The following is a 21708-nucleotide window of genomic DNA, read 5'->3' on the forward strand; positions in this document are numbered from 1 at the left end:
GAATGTTTTTGTGGAAACTGCTCCTTTCCTCCACCCCTTACTTATTATTTTCCCCTCGCTGTCCTTTTCCTGATTTTTTTTTTTTTTTATTTTATTATTTTATTTTATTTTTTTTTTTTTTTTTGTCCTTCCTGTTCTTTTTCGCGATTGTTTTTGCTATTACTTGTGCGATTGCCTTCTTCGTTATTATTTGCCCTATTATTTTTTCTAACACTTTTGCCAATATTTTCGGTGATATTTTTTTATTTTTTTGATATTTTTGTTAATAGTTCCACTTGTGCCCTTTTTCCGATATTACCCCCACCTACCCGCGCGTTCCATTATATATATATATATATATATATACATACATATATATTATCTTTTGTAGCAGATAATTGTAAAATATTTCAAAATGACATCATCCGTTATTGCCAATTTTTTTTTTTTTTTTTTTTGTGCATAAACTGTACATGTTTCAAAAGAATAGAATCAAAAGGATTTTATTTTTTATTTTTCTCAAATTGTTCATCCTGGTATTTTTTTTTTTTTTTTTAAAGTTTTGATAAATTTTTTTTTTTTTTTTTTTTTTTTTTTTTTTTCATCCCATGGAAATGACCATATTTAGCGAGGGTTGGACTCATTATTGTTTCCCACTTTCTCCTGTTGCTAAGATATTTACTTTTTTTTTTGTTACTTTATTTTTCCTAACATTACTACGGGCACACCACATTCATCATATTTGTTGCATTCAAAGCACCATCTCCGTCCACATTATTTATCTCCCTTTTTTTATGGTAATCTTTATTTCATTACGGTTATCTGATTCTTGCCCTTTTCCTGTGAATTTATACCGTTTATAGTTTTTTTTTTTTTTTTTTTTTTTTTTTTGATTCTTCTAATTGATCAAATGGTACCAACCTATAGTCACGTTTGTACCGTAGAATGTTATACCCCCATCACATCCCCTTGAACTCCACTTACCATCCCGTTTAATACACATTCCTAGTTTGGGACCTTGAATTATTATTTGCTACCACTTTTTGAAGACCACTTTGTTCGATATCTTGATAAATGTACAAGTTCTTTAACAGTGTGTGTAATTTGGTGGTTATTGTTCTTCTGTTTTTCTCCAAAATGAAAATTCGTCAATTTCATCCAACTGTGTAAAGATGAACAGGTCATCACTTTCTTTTGTCTCATGTCTTTTTTTTTTTTTTTTTTTTTTCCCCATTTCTGTCTGTTACACTTTTATCTACGCATCGAACTATTTCAATTATTTTTCTTTTTAAATTGTGAATAATGAGCACTTAAAAGGTAGTATATTCATTGATATATAGCAAATATTTCAGGACCATTTATATATTTGTAACATTTCATCTTCACTAAGATTATAGCCGAAAATGTACGAATGACGTAACGTACCTTAATTATTATATTCCAGTGTGGAACATGTCGTTTCAAAATTTCGGTTTCTTTTCGCGTTCGAAATGGCTGATCTGTACAGATTTGAACAAATTGTCAGTTAGCAGAAATGGCTTGTCAGAAGTCACTTATCAGAAATCGCTTTAGCAGATGTCACGTAATCCTTCGTGATGAACTTTTGAGTTCTTTTAAGCACACCTTTCTTATCACACATTTTAGAAGCTCCCTTTGTAACCTTTCTCCGTACTTTTTTCAATTAATCTTTTTTCCTTTTTTCTTTTCTTTCTATAAATACGTTCTCGTTTCGAGGTCATAAGTATATATACAACTTCGCTATCTTTCCCGCAATGAACCATGTAATCAGGGTATGTGTTCATACATTTTTTTCGCTTTTATAGCCCCGTGCGATGGAGAGTTTGAATATAGACAGGTGGATGTGGGGGAGTGGAGATTCGTATTGCAACATGAATGGGGAAACACGAGTGGAGCGATGCGAATGGAACAATGTGAATAGTGAGATGTGTATTACTACATATACACATTGTACAAAGACTTTTTTTCCTGTTTGACATGCACGCAGAGACACGTAAATGTATTTCCTAAGCCAAAGTCCTACATACACCCCCTTGTGATTCCCTTCAAAGATACCTTGGAATTTATTATAATCAATGAACAATCAAAAGATGATTTATGCATTCTTGAGAATAAGGGACAAGAAATTTGAATTGGAATAAGAAAAAAAAAAAAAAAAAAAAAAAAAAAAGGTACACTATTTTTTTTCCACATTTCCTGAGAATGAAAATGGGTGTTTATAAGAATTACTCTTCTGTTGTGCTTTCTTTTGTTTTCATTTTATTTTATTATTTTTTTTTTGGCTTTTTTTTCCTTTCTTTTCCTTTCTTTTCCTTTCTTTTGCCATTTTGTATGCCTCTCCTTAAGTGAAAGGAATGGACACTTCTACAAGTCACGAGATTTTCCCTTTTTGTAATTTCCACCAGTTATTCTTACACACGCATTACACATGTGTAACACTTTACATGCACACGTTCATATAAACGCGTTATAGCGCACATCACACTTATCGAACATTGATCAACCTTGTGTTATCAGGAAAAGGAGCGTGAAGAAGCAATTGGCTTTATCATAAGTACCTAACTCTTTATTTTATTCTGCTTATTCTGCTTATTCTGTTTATTTTATTTTTTTCTTTTCTCGTCTCAAAAATTTTAACAAAATATGTTCCTTTCGTAATGCAATGGAGATGGAAAATTTCCCCTAAACTGGATAGCTTTTTTTTTTTTTTTTTTTTTTTTTTATATATATTCATAATGAAAAGTAAAAAAAAAAAAAAAAAAAAATTAAATAATATAAAATGGAGTTGAAATTAAAGGATAATTTGATAAGTTCTTCACATTCCTCGAATGTGGATGATAATTATATCCACAAACAAAAACAATGGGATATGTTTTTTTTTTTTATCCTTATTTTTGCAATCGAGAATGTTATTCCGTGGGATTGTATATTAAATCATTAACAGTTACAAACATTGATTATGCTTGCCATTTCAACAGAGTGGGATGTCTGAGGGTGTGTATTTCCAATTTCACATATTTGTATGAACGCGTACATATTTTTTTTCGTGTACAAAAAATGGTGTTCATTGGTTCGACGTACTGTTCCTTGTCAGTGTGCGAACGGGGTGTATAATCATGTATACTTCCATACGCATATGTATATGTGTGTGGACAGTAGGCTTATGCGCAACTGTTTGTGTTGGGGTATGTGTGTGTGTGTGGTTATGTTCGTGTGTGGTTATGTGTGTGTGCACATGTTCATATGTGCGCGCGTGAATTGTAATTTGTTCAGCTGTGTTTTTGAGTTCCCTCTTTTGGTGAACATTTCAGTAAAAAAAAATGTGGACCCAGCGAAAGGGTGAGATGGGCCACGGTTTGTTCATTTTGTTTGTTCATTTTCACTCTCCAATTTTGCCTGCTCGTATGCAATTGTACAGAGGAATTCCTGGAATGTCAATTCTGCTAAATGTCACAGTTGAAATAAAAACATTTTTAAATAAATTCATTGCAGCAGCTTAATGTTCCATTCTTTCAAAGAGAAATGGAGAAGAAAAAAGGAGAGCTGAAAATAAGTGTGCAAGTTAAAAAAAATACCCCTAATTTTGTGTGCTAAAAAAATACCCCTAATTTTGCGCCTAAAAAAAATGACAACCTTTTTTTTTGCGCATAAAGATTACCTTTGCCTCACCTGAGTGCGCACTGAAAATTTTATTTAACTGACGTTGCAACTTTGGTGACAACTTCGGTCGCAGCTTCGGTCGCTCGTTCTACAATACTTCCTCGTTGATAAAATATTTATGCAAAGAGTTTTCCCGCGACTTAACCACAACTTCAGCATGCGGTGATTTTTGACATTGAAATTTTTAACTTGGCAAATTTGAAATTCGCAATTTTTGACTTGACAAATTTGAAATTCGCAAATATTGATTTGACAAATTTGAAATTCTCAAATATTGATTTGACAAATTTGAAATTCACAAAATTTCGACTTTTCACTCGGATCATAACTTCCACATTTTGCCACACTGACCCACAACCACATTGCGCGTCGTCACAGGTGCTGAAACTAATTTTGATCAATTCTACCACGTTCTTTTAGTGGTCTTTTTTTTTTTTTTTTTTTTTTTCTCGTCAAATTTTCGATTCACTCTCGAATTAATTTCCTTTCTGGTTACTTTATTTTTTTCTATTACTATTACTGTTTTGTTATTGTTACTATTACCGTTACTGTTATTATTTTTATTTTTTTCCTCATTTGATTAATTTTTTAATTTATTTTTCCATTTATTTGCATATTTGTGCCTTCGAATTTTTTTTTTTTTTTCAACATTGTGTATGTATATATAACACATATGCAACAGATCGCTTTCGATTTGTTTTATGACCACCGTTTAATTAAACATAAGTAAATGAGTACTATATCCCACTTTTTTATTTCTTATACTGTGTTGTAAAGGGAAGTACTTTTTTTTCTCCACTTCACGATATCGTATTATTATGTGCATATATATACATATATATATAACTACGAGTAAACTGCACATGTATAAACACCCTGTATGCACTCATGCGTTTATGTGCATACATTTATGCTGTTGCATTTCATACTATAAGCGTAACAGAACAAAGGAGAGAACTTTTTTTTTATCAGTTATATGTATATAATTTGAATACTTGCATTTTATACCGTATAATGCAAATACATTACACATTTTCTGATTTACCATATTACTTGTATAGCCCTGTATAAAAAGTTATGCACAGACCATTGAAACTACACTCAAACATATTTAGATATGAAAACACGCTTACACACCACCACCCCAGACTCCATCTCCATATTTTTAACAATTTCCAAATAAGCATTTTCAAGGAAACACTTTTTGCAGTTTGAGAGAGAAAAGGAAGAAACGGGAATAGGAAAAAAAATACATATATATATACATGTACATGTATATGTACATGTATATATACTTCACCACGTTCGTCCCTCTACAAAAGAGAGAGGCAATTTCAGACGATTATAAATGAGCATCCAATTTTATACAAAATTATTACTGCATGTTTCATGCATACGTCCAGTTTAGCCCACTTGCAGAAGTTGTGTGCATAACACACAGATTTACATTCCATTTCGGTGTTCCTTCTTTTTTTTTTTTTTTTCTTGCAAACGACACAAATCTGAATGATATTATGATCACGGGGTGAATTACAACAAACCGGGAACTAATCAAACAGGAAGGGACGATATTGCAAGTCTTTTTATCGCTTTCTTTCAAATACCAACATCTCATTCGCTCTTTCACGTTACACTCGAACGAACACAAGAGACGAAGAAGAAGACGAAAAAAAAAAAAAGGCATGACCCTTCCCCTCCCCATCCCATTAGCACTCCCGAGAGTTACAACGTTTTTCATTCCAAAATGATTTTGAAAAAAAACAGAATTCTTGTGTTCTCCTTCGTGTTGGCCATTGTGGAATACATTTGCACAGGAGGTATAAACAAATGGACAAATTTTATGAGTGGTCAGAACAGAAACGCAGGAAAGACACAATATATGAATGAACAAATTGCTGAAAGTTTTATCGAAAAATATTTTTCACATTTTTCACATTTTGTACAATTTACACAAATTTATGAAAACGTCAGAAGAAAACAAAATGGTGAAAAGAATGACATATCCAATGTTGTTGACAGCCAACCAATGCAAACATTTAAGTTTAGAATGTTAGGAAGAAATTTACAAGAAGGGGAAGTAAATGTTGAAAGTAATGTAAAAGAAAATCCCATGGAAGATACAAACATAACAGGAAATTCAGATTCTGGTGTGAACAATGAAGAATCAGAAGAATCGAAATATGTAAATGGTCAAAGTGAATCTGAAACCATTTTGCAAAATGCAAAATCAAATATAGATGATCCTATAAAACAAAAAACTGTAATAGTTAAGCCTAGCCCACTAATTGAAGATGAAACTGTGAAACATTATTTAAATGTATGTACAGAAATACGTACAAAAACATTTCCATATAATAATTGTCAAATATTTCATAATTCAACAGAAGTAACATTATATAAAAATTTATTAGAAGACAAACGAGAAACAAGGTACGATCTTATTGGGTATGGAACTCTTCAAGATGTTTCTTTATATGGGTTAAGTCGAGCTCTTAATAACATCGATATAATAAAAAAATGGAATAAAAATATATATACAATTAATTATTTAAAGTTAAATAAAGAATCCATTATTGAAAAATATCAAAATGATGAAAAAATTGATCCTACAAAATTTATTATAAAAAATGAGAATGATAATCCACGTGGAAATAGAAGATACATTTATCTTGTCAATGGATTACCATGGCCTTTTAGAAGTCATGATACTGTGTACGAATTTTATCAAAAATATATTGAAGATCAAAATATGCTTTTAGTTGCAAATAGATCTATTAGTGGTACATTTAAAGACAATTATAGCTATACTCGTATACAAAATTATGAAAATTTTTTCTGTTTATATCCCAAAAGCTCCAATCCGTATGAAAAAGGATTAGACTATGTTATTTCTGTTTATTATGATGTAAATATTCCAACGTTTATTAGAAATAATATACTCAGTCAAATTTTCCCCAGTCTCATTTTTAATTTACATGAATCTTCTAAAAAAATTACGGAAGAAGGCTTATCAATGACCTCTGAAGAAATGAAAAAAAATGAGTTACCCTTTGAATTGAAAGAAAATAACTCCTCTGATACATCAATTGAAACACAGAATTCAAAGGATCTTCAAGAAGAAGACTCTCCTTCCTTTGGATTCAAGGTTATTCGTGTTATATTCATAGACCCATTTTATTTCATATGGACAGCCAACGTTAACTTTTTTAAAAAAATATATGTAATTATTACGAGCATTTTTTGAACCTGCCCAATTTGAGCAATACAGTGACAGACATCATACAGCACCTGTAGAAACATGAGAACCTTCACGCATGGGAAACAGAGTTATATAGGCCTCATTTGATGAAGACCACCTTGCAACATCGCCCCTGTCCTGCCAAACGCACATACATACACACCCCAACCGTGAACTGTAGACACAATATATATTCCATTGAAATTTCCATTGAAAATTCCATTGAGAACTACATTGAAACCCACTATACATTTTAACAAGTACATGTCTCATGAACCGCTTTTAATTTTTTATAATTTTCTTCTCTATCACCTCTATGGAAGCCATTTTTTATTTTATTTTAAAAACAGACATACATACACACGGAAGTGAGCGCAACATATATGAATATATGCTCATGTACATGTATATATATATATATATATATATATATATATATATATATATAAATATGCACACGTACATGGCTGAGCAGGTTGCACGAATTTAATTATGAATCCCTCAACTTCACTCCTCGCACATTACACCAACTTATTCTTCATCCCCACTTGATTTTAATATGTTTTCCCACTTGATTTTAATTTGTTCCCAGTTTATTTTAATTTATTCCTAGTTTATTTTAATTTGTTCCCAATTTATTTTAATTTGTCCCAATTTTATTTACTTATTAATTATTATTTTTTTTTCTTTTAACTCCATGCAAAAAAAAAAAAAAAAAAAAAGTTTTAAATCCCATTATTCATACATCATAACCGTATTCCTCCTCCCCCTCCGCTCCACATGTTGTCCTGTCCATCGTTTAGGAAAAATGTAAAAAAATAAAATTAAAATAAAAGAAATAAAAATAAACGAATTGACAAAAAGTATTTATCATCCCCACTGCTAATAAGGCAGTTATACATTTGTTCTGACACTTTTTTTTTTTTTTTTTTTTTTTTTTTTCATTTCAAAAAAAAAAAAAAAAAAAAGAAAAAAAAAACTATAATTTTTTAAAACAAAAATATTAGAATTTTTTTTTTTTTTTTTTTTTTTTTTTTCATTTCAAAAAAAAAAAAAAAAAAGGTAATAATAACCTGAACTGTTCAGACAAAAAATGATGGATAATTTTTTTTTTTGGGAAAGAAACAAAACAAATGGACATAAAACACGTGTTTTTATTTAAAAAAAAAAAAAAAAAAAAATAGCTGACCATATCTATGTTTTGCTCAGGCAAAAAAAGATGGTCAATATTCATGTTAATATGTTGGTAGAAGAAAAAGGCAAAAAAAAAATAGACACAATTGCCCATGGCAGTTTTCGTTCTGTACTCACCTGAGTAAATGTGTCAAGGTACAAACAATAGTGCGATGATAAGCCAAATGAGAAAAAAAGGAAATATATAGGCACAAGTTTAGTATTTTCTGCGCCAATTATAAAATCATGTTTAGGAAATAATTTCTTACTTCCAAATAAGGAACAAAAAAAAAAAAAAAAAAAAAAAAAAAAATATCATGAAACCTCTCTCCATACATACACCATCTTCATTTCACTCCTCCAAGGTACTTCCAGAATCACTTGTAAAATTGAGACATGGTGGATTCCCATTCACTTCTCAGATCTGACATGCTTGATGAAAGTTCTTCAACTCTCTCAAACACATATACATAATAACACCACCTTCTCACGACACAAATGATATGAAAAAAAAAAGCTCATGGTTCATATACAAGGTCTAACTTCTCCCATTTGTGGTCCTAAAAGCAAGATCTCATTTGTATACCTTGGAATACATTCTTTTATCTCTATCTCATCTTCATGTGATAATAAAGCCAGAAAAATAAGAAAAAGTACCACAGGAAAAAAGAAATAATCGAAAAGACAATGAGCGAAACGGACAATGTTATCATATTCAAAATGACATCATCACAGTAGTGATGCTTAGCTTTTTTCAATTCTGTGACGAGTCTACTACAGTTTGTATATCTTATAAGATGATCCATTTTGCTGAGTATCATATCTTTTAATGTGTTTAATTTATTTTTAAATTTTTCAAAAAAATCAAAAATATTATTAAAATTTAAATTGTTAATATCTTCTACTAAGTACTTTCGAATAATGAAGTTTTTACTCTCCCCCTCTTTCGAAAACCTAGGTGTGTATTCATTCCATCCAATCTTTTCAGTTATATTACTGTCCAAATCACTAACAGTGAACATTTTTTCATTTTTTACTCTGGATTTATGAATAAACAACTGAACAACATTATCTAAGTCTTGCTTAAGTCTATCATTTCCCAATTGATTTCGTAGCGCACGATATCTGTCGTCGTTAATGGAAGATTTAAAATTTATGTTAAATTTTCCATTCTGATTTTCACAATCCGAATTTTCAAAACAAAGGGCTAAATTTGTTCGGCTAAAAAAAAACCTATTCAAATGTTCGAAATATTCATCCGTTCCCCAAAGGTTGTATTTTCCAAATTTAATATTGTCTCTCGTTATACCTACTGCGAGTAAAGACTTCCTCAAAGAACCCAATACAACATTGTCAACGAATCTATTTTGATTCTGTTTTGTAATGACAACCCATATGTAATTTACAAAATTACGTGTCCTTTCATTAAATATTTTTTTCATTTCATTAAAATTGGAATCATATTCAATTAATTTTTTTTCCATCTCTTCAGTATGAAAAGAATTAAAATTATCTATAATTCCTTTGGATATGTCTTCAGAAATCAGAGGAGCATTTTCATTCTTCAAACAGTAATCAACTAGCGTATCATTTAAAACGTCAAAAGTTAATTCATTCTTCAGGACCCTATCTGCAATGGTACAGGTTGCTCCTCCAAGAACAGACAAACTTAAAGTTATTATTCCTATTGACAAAATAACAATTGTTAAGAATCCAAAGTATGCACTAAATGCCCCAAATAGATCTAAAAAGAAGTTACGTGCATTTCCTACATCTCCTTTTATCAGAAAATAAATAAATACTATTAACCCGACTAAAACAAGGAATGGAGGAATTAACAAAACCAATTTCATTATCAATATTGCTGTGATGTACTTTTTTAAGCTCCTTTTAATTTTATATTTATTTATAGAATGACTAATTGCTTCATTAAAATTGACAATTTTATCATTTATATTTCCTATATTTTCTTGAATTTTGTTTTCTAAAGCATTATCAATTCCTTCAAAACCTTCTTTTACTATATCTTTTGCCACACCTAAACTTTCTTCCAAGTCTTTAAAATTTGCTTCTCCTTCTTGGATTACAGAATCTAACTCATTTCCTAATCTAGTCAGCACTGGGTATGTGTGGAAATATTCGTCTTCCAATATTTTATTGTTTTCCCTGATATTTCTTTGCAGCTTTTTCAAGTTTTCGAATATGGTTACGAAACCTGCAGAAAGGGGTAAAACGGGTGAAGAAGGTCAAAAAAAAATGAAAAAAAAATGAAAAAAAATGAAAAAAAAATGAAAAAAAATGAAAAAAAATGAAAAAAATGAGAAAAAATGGAAAAAAATGGAAAAAAATGAAAAAAAATGAAAAAAAATGAAAAAAAAATATATGTATGAATATAGAAAATATTCTCTTTTTATGCTACATAACAGATTCACACACTATATCTCCCATCGATATGCACACTACAACATTATAAAATAGATGCACACACAAAAAAAAAAAAAAAAAAAAAAAATCCATGCATACCTGTGAGAATCGGTAACTGGTTATTCCCATTTTCTATTAACAAATCCTTCTTTATCTGTAACTTTATATCTTGATACTCTTCCACTATGGAAGACACATCTGTCATAATATGTTCCAGGGAATAACAGGAAGAATCTACAACACCGTTATTGGGACATTGATTCGTCAGGAAATTTTCAATAGAAATAGAAGCATTACAAATGCTTAAATAAATTCCATTTTTTGTTTTGAGAAAATTATTAATGTACCAGATGCCTACACTAATGAGAACACATAGAAGTGAACTCAAAAATATATACGTTATAATGTTAAAAAGTCTCTTTTTCACATTTTCAATTACATCTTTATTTTCACTCTCCTTTTCATCTTGTCTCTTTTTTTTTCTTTTACATGTCTTGCATCGTATAGCTTTAATCAGCCTCCTAAAACATTTCGTATATAAAATTAATGTTAACAAATAAACAAATGTAAAGATGAGGAGAAAATATATACACACCATTACATATTGGTTTCTTCTTAATATATTTAATATTTTTCCAATATCCATTCTTGTGAAATCTTCCATCCTCCATGAGGCATATAGGTTATTCCACCTACTCTTTGACAATTCATCTGTGTGTATTTCCGCAGATTTTACACTATCGCTTGAACAGAAATAATGAAATTCATTGTATATTGCTTTCCTTATTATTTTCAAATTTTCTTTTATGAAGTCTGCCCTTTTCAAATCTATGCTGAGGTTGTACTCGTTACTCATTTTGAGAGGACGCAGCAAAATGGGAAAATGGATCAAGCGGACAAATGGGGAAAAAGTGGGAATGATAGTTTAAGACAAATTAGTACAAATGTTACAGGGAGGTCAAACGCACAAGGAGAGGAGACCCAACGTAAAAACAAACAAAAGAATTAAAAATGAGCAATTAAATATACATGTACAAAAAATATTTATATAATAAAGGCAAAGATGTGCTAAAAAAAAAAAAAAAAAAAAAATGCTATAGTGATGTCTTAAAATTGTATAATCCCATGTTTGCTTTATGATGGATATAGCTGGATTCGTTTTTGTGCCTTTTTAGCACAGAAAGATGAAATTTTATTATATCACATACATATGTAATCACGCTTGCATGTAGGCATGTGCAAAACTAGTTAACAGAAAAAATCTGAAAATTTAACGGGAAAACATGAACAATTCATGAGGAATGAAAAAATAAAAAAAATACGAAATTGTGCATATCTCGAAGAAGGCTCCCCATGTTTTTAACATTTTGCACAGTGTATTGATATTCAGATGATAAAAAAGAAAAAAAAAAAAAAAAAAAAAATCCAGCAAAGATGTAAAAACATTAATTTGAAACTTCCTCTTGTCTTCTCTATGAAAGGATAAGGATGCTGTAATGTGGACAAAAAAATGAAGCCAAAAAAAGAAAAAAAAAAAATTACCTCAAAATATATGATCACAAAAAAAAAAAAAAAAAATGAACTCAAAATTAGAGCAAAAATGAACACGCACATAAACAAACAAAACAACCAAGAGCATACTACAAAAAAGACTTTAACACATTCCATGCAAACATAAAATTGATCGAGAGATTTTCCTGTTTATGCATGTACTCTGGATGCGTAACAAATTACTCAAGCTTGAGAAAAATTAAGGGCACATTCGCATATATATGTATGTAAACATGCACACAAGTATGGAACTATGTATTTAAACCTGTAAAGTATACATATGTTCTTACTGTTCTTACATGTGTGTGCGTGTAAGCGCATGTACAGATATTTACTAAAATTTTTTTTCTCAAAGTTCATCCAGATTTGTGCTATTTACTATATTGTCCTTTTTTTGTGTGAATGAAAAAAAGTGCCAAATGACCAAAAAGGTATGAAAGCGCGAAAAAAGGCACGAATACGAGAAAAAAAAAACATACCAACAGAGTAAAAAAAAAAAAAAAAAAAAAAATTGAAATAAACAAAAAGCATAATTCACGAAGCGCCAAAAAAAAAAAAAAAGGAAAAAAAGGAAAATCAAATGACATGAATAATCTGAACATAAAGGAAGCTTCCAATCGTTTCGATTAGAAAAGACCTATGTAACAATTGGCAAGTGGAGGATTTTCTCGTTAAAATTTCCTCCTACCTTTTAAGGAATGTTTTTAAAAAAAAAAAAAAAATGGCTCAGGCCAATATCTCCCTTAAAATGGAAATATTTTTCATGCACCAATATGTGTATGATCTCAAGCACATGAAAAAAAAAAAAAAAAAAAAAAAAAAAAAAAAAGAAATGAATGTATGATTGAATGTATGAATGAATAAGTATAGGGACTAACAAAGTGACAAATAAGTGAATACAAGGGGAATGAATTTTGCACAAAACATTTCCTGGATAAGACGAAAAGAAAAATGCTGACGAGTACTGCAAAAATTCTCTTCCCAACTTCATTAAAATGGCAAAAAAAAAAAATTCAAAGCAGACAAAAACTCACACCTTTTGTAAGGTAAATATATATACACATAATATTTATTCTGCTCCTTCTCCAAAATTTTGTATAAAATGGATGACATAGAACATGTTATACTAATGCGAACTGAACAATACATTAACTTCTTACTTATATATTTACCTGTAACTATATGCAGAAGTCTAATTTGTTGAAACAAGGCAACCAAGACACATAAAAATCATGCCTTTTCACACACCATTTTTATTGCAAGAAGTTGCAAATATCTTACAGAACACCCTTAGAAAAATATCCCAAATTTTTTTTTTTTTTTTGTAAAGTATGCTATTTAAGAAATTTTATTTTAATTTACGATAAGTGTATTTTACCTGAACAGGGAATAAAATGATCTATACAAGACAGCCAAATCAGGGGGGTGGGAGAAAAAAAAAAAAAAAAAAAATATGCACATAATATAGCATATCCCCCTTTTTTTTTGCATAATAAGAAACAAGAAACTGCATCATAACAATGGTATGAGATGTCTGATTTGGACATACCAAAAAGGGTAGGGGAAACAAAAAGCTACGAGAAATTATTTTCTGTGGTGATCATTTTTCTCTCTTTTTAAAAAAGCAGAGTAAATATTATTTCTACGTTATCAGGCACATTCCCCAAATACACACTCACCTATTTGTGTGCATATACTTTACTGTACACAATAATAACTGTGCATTTAAAAGAAAAAAAAAAAAAAAAAAAAAACTACCTTTGTAATGAGAAAAATTTACCTGAATTGTTCAGAAAAAAAATATTGCAATATCGTGGGAGAAAAAAAAAAAAAAAAAAAAAAAGTTCTTTTACAAATAAGCGAAATATTACCTTAAAGACATAGTACCATTTAAGCAAGGTAAAAACAAGCTAAATTAAGGCAACTCGTGGGCCACACCCAACCGTGTGGGCAACTTTTTCACAGTTTTAACCCATTCTCATATTGATCGAACAGACGTTATAGGCGCACATACTTGTGTGTGCAAAAGCAATGACTATAATTGTAAGAAGGAATGACGAAAAGACAAACATGAGATCACTACTGTGGAACGTGAAAAGAACTGAGAGAAATGATCTTAACTTTCTTGGGAGAAATATTTCCCACTTTTTTTAAATAAAAAGAAAAAGAAAGGATTGTATAATGTATGGAGAGTCATATGATTTCATATAAGCTTAAAAAGATTTCTAAATGGGGTTCTTACAAATATTCAAAAAATAATCCTTAAGAATAGGGGAAAAAAAAAAAAAAAAAAAAAAAAAAAAAGCATAAAAACTGGGTGAATATGTCCATTAGACATAAACGCTAGGTACAGTAAAAAAAATGTAAAAATATTTTACTTAAAAAATGAAATGAAAAAGCGTACCCCCCATAAGGGAGAAAAAATATAGTTTGAGTTTTTTTTTTTTTTTTTTCTGTGTTCTCCAATTGGGTAAAATAAAATTATAGAATTTTTTTCTTGATAGATATAACTAAACATACTAGCAATATCACTATGTTTATTCCTGAGAAAATGCTAAAAATTAGTATATACTTTTGCAGGACTTTTTTTTTTTTATTTTCTTTTTCCTCATTTGCATCACGTTCTCTTGATTCCTTTGACTCTTCACAATCTTTTAAAAAACAAATTGTGGTTTCTGCAATTTTGGAGCATTCATTGGAATGTTCCTTTCTGCTGCTTGTTCGAACCCTCATTTTAACTCCAACTCCACAGGATTTTGAGCATTCGGACCATTCTGACCACTGGTCGCACTCAGCCTTTACTTCTTGTAGCATCCGATTTCTTAAAACGTAATCATTATTCTTCGCTCTGAAAATTTCATGGGGATACATGAATAGAAAAAGAACATGTATGTGGAATGGTATGCAAATTTTAAGAGCATATCTCTAAGGATGTAGTGCGCTACACCAGAATCGTTCAAAAATGAATTCAACACCAGCAAAAAAACCACTAAAGTTGAAGAAACATTTTTTTTATTTCTTCTACTATACGTAAATAGTACTTCCTTCTTTTTCGATCTCAATTGGATTTTTTTTTTTTTTTCCTGTTTTTTTTTTTTTTTTTTTTTTTTTTGTGTAAAGGATTTCATTTACCTATATGTTGCGTGGCTTAATTCAAGGGAGTCTTTGTCTTGTCCCAAGAACAAATCTGGAGGTTGTGTATCGGCATTTGGGGGAAAGAGAGAGAGGAATACAAAAATGAGAATGGAGAAGTGTAAATATAGGAGTACAACAATGGACACGTGAATTAACCTCCTTGAAGGAGACAAAAGTTAAAGACACATGTGGACAAAATTAATGGATCCAGCATATCATCATCTCAGTTTGTCTCTTGTCGAAATGGGAGTTTTCCTCAACCATCATTTTCACATTATGAAATTTAAAATTACTCAGGTGTGTGTTTATTAAACAAAACAAGAAAAGGGATCTGCAGATATTTATCAACATTTTGACAACTGATTATGAAGGAGAAAATTTAACAAATTCGTAAAAAAAAAAAAAAAAAAAAAAATAGGAAAAAAATGAATGGAGAAGAAGGCAGTGTACCACCTACAAATGATATACAACTTTCATGTCTTAATTAATTTTTAGTTAAAATGTGGGAAAAAAAAAAAAAAAAAAAAGTGGTATAAATGTGTAAATATTTGTAAACATAAAAAATATTTTTTGTAAAAGCATATACATGTGTAATTTATGCATGTCTTCTCTTTTTTTAAATTTCATTCTTAAGAATATTCAGATTGAGTGAATTCTTTCTGGGTCACTAATTATCGAAATTGACAACAGGAAAGTAACTATCGCATGTTTATACTCATTTTTATAAATATGTAAATGGGATTACATATATGTGTACCTATTCATATGTGTAGACTTGCAAAGTCGCAGAATGAGGGAAGGGTTCATCCGTTCAGAACATGTTGTTCATTTTTTTTTTTTTTTTTTTTTTAATTTATGCATGCAAAGTTATGCTTCAAGCATGGAACTGTTCCCTTATGACATGGCTTTTCTCATGCCCTACATCTTCTTATTTTTTTTTTTCCTTTTTTTTGGGAAATTGTCTCAAGTATCTGAAGCGGTCAAATTTAATGAAAAAAAGAAAAATCAGCATAAGTTGTAATTGTGGAGCTTTTATTTGCGAACTGCATAAAACTTTAAGATTAATTCTGACCCAAATAACGAGGACATTTTTTCCCTGTCCACGCACTTGAGCTTTTTGCAAACAAAGGATATACACAGAACGAACAATATATGATATGTTGACAAGGAGATAAAACGTTTGGACATGTTCACACATCTTTGCATGTCAAAATTCAGTTATCATACTACACTTCTCATTTGGGTGGGAGTAACAACACCGATAGATGCCCTTTTCTGTTAATTCCATGCAGACAAGTTAGAAACCGTTTTATATTTCTCCATTGAATGGAACGAAATTTTCAATATCCTCCTTTTTACCCGTTTCTAATATTCTCGTGAAAAATGGAGGTTCACATTTTGGGAACGGGCTCTAAGTGTCTTTCTTCCCCAAGTAAGAAGGAAGCCACTCGCTCGAGCGATATGCATAATTACACTAACTAGTACACCGATCACTACTTACTACTCGTGAAGGAATCATTTTGAATTTTCAGAATTTTCATCATTTTCAGAATTTTCATCATTTTCAGCATTTTCAGCATTTTCAGCATTTACAGCTTTTACACGTTTTACACGTTTTACACTTTTTATCATGCGGTTAGGGTCAGAAAAGAAAAATGGTGCTACTTCGAAAAACGGATGTATCATAAACAAGGGTCCCTAAGAAGGAAAAAAAAAAAAAAAAAATTTTCGAGTAGGACTCATTATTGGGAGTTGATGCAGCATACACAGTGTTGTTATTATGTAAGAATGAATAATTAGACATACCAGAAAATGTGGTTCGTACATACAGAGCTACGTTATAGGGTAGGCTCAAAAAAAAATAAAATAAAAAAACCATAAAATAATGATAAAATTATCATAGAGTTGCCACAAAATTATCATAGAGTTGCCACAAAATTATCATAGAGTTGCCACAAAATTATCATAGAATTGCCAAAAAATTACCACAAAATTATCAAAGAATTACCACAGAATTACCACAAAATAACCGCTGACATGTGATTGAAAACGCAAACCAATGAGTGCACATGTGTGTGGGGGAAATTGCACAATCCTGCGTTGTGCACTTTTATGAGCTCACAGAATATGCTTCTTCTCAACATCCCTAATTTTCTTGTATATCAAAATTAAGGTTAAAATAATGAGAAGAGCAAAAGATAAGGAAAAAATGTAAGACGTATTATTTCCCTTGCTGATGATGGTTTCTAGTTTCTGTGCTTTCTCTGCAAGGAATTTTAATTCTTGGTTTTCATTTATCCTTTTCGTCAACTTATCTGTTATGTCTTCTATATTTTTTTTATGATGCTGAGCATGTGAATGGAAAAGACTTTTGAGACCACTAAGTTCTGTGGTAAATACTTTTTGAAAATATTTTGGATCTTCTGCCTTGTTCATCATATATTTCTTCATTTGTTTCAATTCTGTATGCAAAAATTGTACACTTTCTTTTAACATATTTATATTTTGTAGAATTTTTCTCTCATTATTTATTTGGTAAGCCATCAATTTCTGCAACATAGCAGTTATATATGCTTCCCCTTGGATTTTATTCGATTGTTTCAAGTTTAGATTTACTTCGTTTATTGTATCATTAGTGCTGTTGTTAAAATCATCTGATTCGATCATGTTATTGTTTAGTTCTTTTTCATAATCTATTATGTCATTGTTGCTAAAGGAATAATTGCTTGATTCATTATTAGAGGAAAAATCACTACTGGAAATGGTAACTTGTGTTATTCCTACAAATGTTGGTATATATTTCTCCGGATTGGTATTTGATATTTTTTCATTTTCTTTGTAATTAAATGCACTGAATCCGATATAATTTTCTTTTGGAATTTGTTTTTTTACTGTTAGACTTTGGATATAAGTATTATTTTTTGCATTATATAAATAAATACGCATTTCATTTTTCTGTGTAGTTATTTTTACATTTATCAGTTCATTCACACTTAGCATATGTAGATTGTGCCTCTTTGTTATATATTCATTTATGTTTATCACTTTTTCTCCATTGTTAATTATTCCTGATACTAGCAAATCGTTTCCACGTAACTGAAAACCAACACCTATTCCATTAAAAGATTTTTTATATCCAAATAACCCAAACTCTTCTTCATCCAATTGTATATCTTCTTCATTACTTATCTTTGTTATGGAAAAATCATTAGTCATAAGCCAAAAGGCAAATCCGTTAATTTTGTTTTTTTCATCAATTGTACTTTTATATGTAATTTCTTTTGCTCTATCTTTTTGGTAATAACTTGCATCTATATTTTCTTTATAATATTTCCTTCTAATGTGAAACGTAAATTCAATACTCAGATTATCAGATGCAATGGGTTTACTATGATGCAAGAATCCTCTTCTATTATAAACATTTGGGATAAGAACTAGGTATTTATTTGTGCTTGCAGTTGAATAGTTCAATACCCATCCTTTCTCCAAATCATTTACTGTGAAGGGAGATTTAAATGAATGCACAGATGACATGTACAACCCATCATCTGTTCCTCCTCCAATTCCACTGCCACTGCCACTGTTGCTAATTCTAGATTCGCACATACATTCCTTTGAAAACAAACATAACACAATGAGGACAGAAAAAAAGAGCTTCATCATGATATGCGTGCTTCGTTCCATTGTTTTTCTATGTCGTCTGCAATGTAACATTGAGCAGACAAGTGATTCACGAAGAGTTACACAAATTTTGAGTTTTTACATATGTGGATAGTAAACACACGCACGTTGTTCCGTAGGGATACTCCTACACTCTTGTCATATCGAAACGGTACTGCAACTTGACAACAGTGTGATTTTTCAACACACTGTCAATTCTTGGAAGAGCACTAAAATGGAAACATACGGAAATTCCCCATCTCCCTTTCCGCCCAAGTAAGCCAAGCGAAACAATCCCCTAAGGTGACATATAGAACAAAAAATAATATATGTATTTTCAAGATAGTGTTAATATCCTCTTTCCATAGATAAAAAAAAAAAAAAAAAAAAAAAACATCACATTTCACGTGTGTGATATAAACTCGTATTTTTCTTTCTTCATAAGTTATGGGATGTTTTACAATTATTCACATAAATCAGTTCTGTTTTGATCATTTCGATGGGTTTAAAAAAAAAAAAAAAAAAAGGAAGTAAAAAATTGGCTTTGGTGGGTCTGAGGAAATATAAGGAGTAGATATCGGTGAGAGCAATGAGTTACACTTAAATTCGTTAAGCTAAAATGGAGGGGGAAAAAAAAAAAAAAAAAAAAAAAAAATCCGTACATACATGCTCACGTAAATGCATACATGCTTTCGTAAATGAATTCATGCTTGCGTAAATGAATTCATGCTTGCGTATATTCATAAACACTTACGTAAACACATAGGTGCATGTGTTTTATGCAATAAGCTGGAAGGTACTCTCCCGGGATTACAATCACACAGCATTCGTAGAGTTCCCTCCGCTGTTGCAAAATTGAGTGCGGCCTGCTGGTGCCGGTGAGGGCGAAGAAAGAATTTTTTTTTTTTTTTACTTTTTCCCTTTTTCTCTTTGAAAGTACCTCTCAGATTGTGCCTTTGCCAATTTCCGAAAATTGTCGAAAAATTTCAAAAACTCCCCAAGTTGGGACAATGTAAATTGTGGAAAAAGAATTTCCGTTTTGCATATTTTCAAGAAAAGGATGAAAACATTATTTTCTCCACACCTCAATGGAGGAAGCCTGAAGAACATAATACATAGTCGTTTTGAATACAGCCCCAAAGGATGGGAAGTACAGTGGGAGAGAAAACATACGAGTCTTTTTTCATTTCTTTCGACCAGAGGTGTGTAACATTCGTTTTTCCTTTTTTTCATCCATCGAAATAATCAAAACAGTGTATCGTGAAGATACATTTTTTGTACCTACCTCTATTTGTGCTTATCCTTGGATGCTAAACGTATTGTTGGTATCCATTCCTCCGTCTGTTGAAATTTCAAGAAAAAAAAGACGTTAATTGGAAAAAGGAAAAACCAAAACGTCCTTTGTTTATTTGTCGCACAAAATTATCTCGTTCCTTTTGCGCGTCACTTTCCTTCTTTTACTTCCATTCCACCGTTAGACAGCATTGTATTGATGTAATTACACACCACACCCTTATGGAATCCCCTTTTGAGACATTCTTTTTTACTAGACTCCTTGAACTAGCAAAACGTTTCACTTAATGTCACTTTTTTTTTTTTTTTTTTTATCCTATTCGACACCACATTTTGCGTGCACCAATAACCAAACCAGAATGTGATATCTCCCTAACAAAGGAGGGAAACCGGTACTCCTATATTTCTGATATGCATACCGTTCAAAGTGATAACATATCAAAATCAACCATATTTCGAGACACTATAAGTGGAAACACAACAATTCAATAGGGTAGCTTAAGAAACAAAAAGTGCAATTCATACATGCATGATAGGTACTATTGGTCAATGTTCTTTAGTACAAATAGAATGAAATAGTATTATTATATTAAAAATTCTTAAAAAAAAGAGGTAAAACCTACACATTTTTATTACTCAAAATAATATGTTACAATATATGTTGCTATGTCTAGCTGCAGTAGGACGGGAAAGCCCATATTTTTTTTAAAAAAAAAAAAAAAAAAAAAAAAAAAATTGCAGTTATTGTCATTTTAGAGATCATATTAATTTTATGTGTAATAGTATATTACTGTTTGAAAATTTCCTTTTTAAGAAACTTTTATATGTTGTATTCCATTTTCACAATTTGATGTTTCTTCACTCTAAGATTTTTTAAAACTTTTACATTTATATGTATTACAAAAAGACAAAACAAATGCACCACCTCTACGTCCTTGAATATGTGTATACACATTAAGTGGAATTTTTTTTTTTTTTTTTTTTTTTTTTTTTTTTTTTTTTTTTTTGTTCATGTAAAACTTTGGTATGGAAGTGACACAGACAGAAGAAACTTCTACCAGCACACAATGAAATCACAATTTTGTATTTTTTTTTTTTTTTAATCTAACCATAGTTGCAAAGATAAATAAAAAAAAGTTGCAAATTTTTAAAAGTTGTGAAAATCCCAACTCTGCACTACTCATTTTTTTTTTTTCGAAATCTAACTTTTTTCCTATCGTGTGCTTACATATTGCATGCACACATATAAAAGGAGTGTGGGGAAGAAGTGTAACATTTCGTTCTTATTTTTTTTTTTTTTTTTTTTTTTTTTTTTTTTTGGGGTGGGGGAATGTTTGTAAGATCCATATACACTTACAGTTTCCCATTACAAGTAAAAAAATAAAAGCGACGAAAGGGAAGTGAAAAACGACAAAACGGAAATAAAGTCGAATGTCTCTGTGAATACTCCTTTTTTTTCAAATATAAACACGAAAAGGTGAGTCAAAACAAGTGAACTTTTGCTTTTCTAATCTTTTATAATCTATGCTTTGTGGGGATATACCTAATATATCCCTTCATAGTATGGACATACAAAA

At 30.4% G+C, this 21708-nt stretch overlaps 4 protein-coding genes across 4 annotated transcripts; 1 reads left to right on the plus strand and 3 right to left on the minus strand.

Moving 5' to 3' along the window:
- Positions 1-5401: 5401 nt before the first annotated feature.
- On the plus strand, positions 5402-6901 carry PGO_021020 (StAR-related lipid transfer protein; the record flags this gene model as incomplete). The annotated part of the gene is made up of 1 exon (XM_028685920.1): positions 5402-6901. The coding sequence occupies one exon, from the start codon at positions 5402-5404 to the stop codon at positions 6899-6901; it is 1500 nt and encodes a 499-aa protein (XP_028541721.1).
- A 1775-nt stretch (positions 6902-8676) lies between these two features.
- Positions 8677-11348, minus strand: PGO_021030 (hypothetical protein, conserved; the record flags this gene model as incomplete). The annotated part of the gene is made up of 2 exons (XM_028685921.1): positions 8677-10283; positions 10592-11348. 2 exons carry the CDS (start codon positions 11346-11348, stop codon positions 8677-8679), a joined length of 2364 nt encoding a protein of 787 aa, XP_028541722.1.
- A 3176-nt stretch (positions 11349-14524) lies between these two features.
- On the minus strand, positions 14525-15529 carry PGO_021040 (hypothetical protein, conserved; the record flags this gene model as incomplete). The annotated part of the gene is made up of 3 exons (XM_028685922.1): positions 14525-14891; positions 15176-15230; positions 15472-15529. 3 exons carry the CDS (start codon positions 15527-15529, stop codon positions 14525-14527), a joined length of 480 nt encoding a protein of 159 aa, XP_028541723.1.
- A 1767-nt stretch (positions 15530-17296) lies between these two features.
- On the minus strand, positions 17297-18841 carry PGO_021050 (hypothetical protein, conserved; the record flags this gene model as incomplete). The annotated part of the gene is made up of 1 exon (XM_028685923.1): positions 17297-18841. The coding sequence occupies one exon, from the start codon at positions 18839-18841 to the stop codon at positions 17297-17299; it is 1545 nt and encodes a 514-aa protein (XP_028541724.1).
- Positions 18842-21708: the final 2867 nt, after the last annotated feature.

This window comes from Plasmodium gonderi (assembly GCF_002157705.1).
Source record: "Plasmodium gonderi DNA, contig: Chr02, whole genome shotgun sequence".
Classification (NCBI taxonomy): domain Eukaryota; phylum Apicomplexa; class Aconoidasida; order Haemosporida; family Plasmodiidae; genus Plasmodium; species Plasmodium gonderi.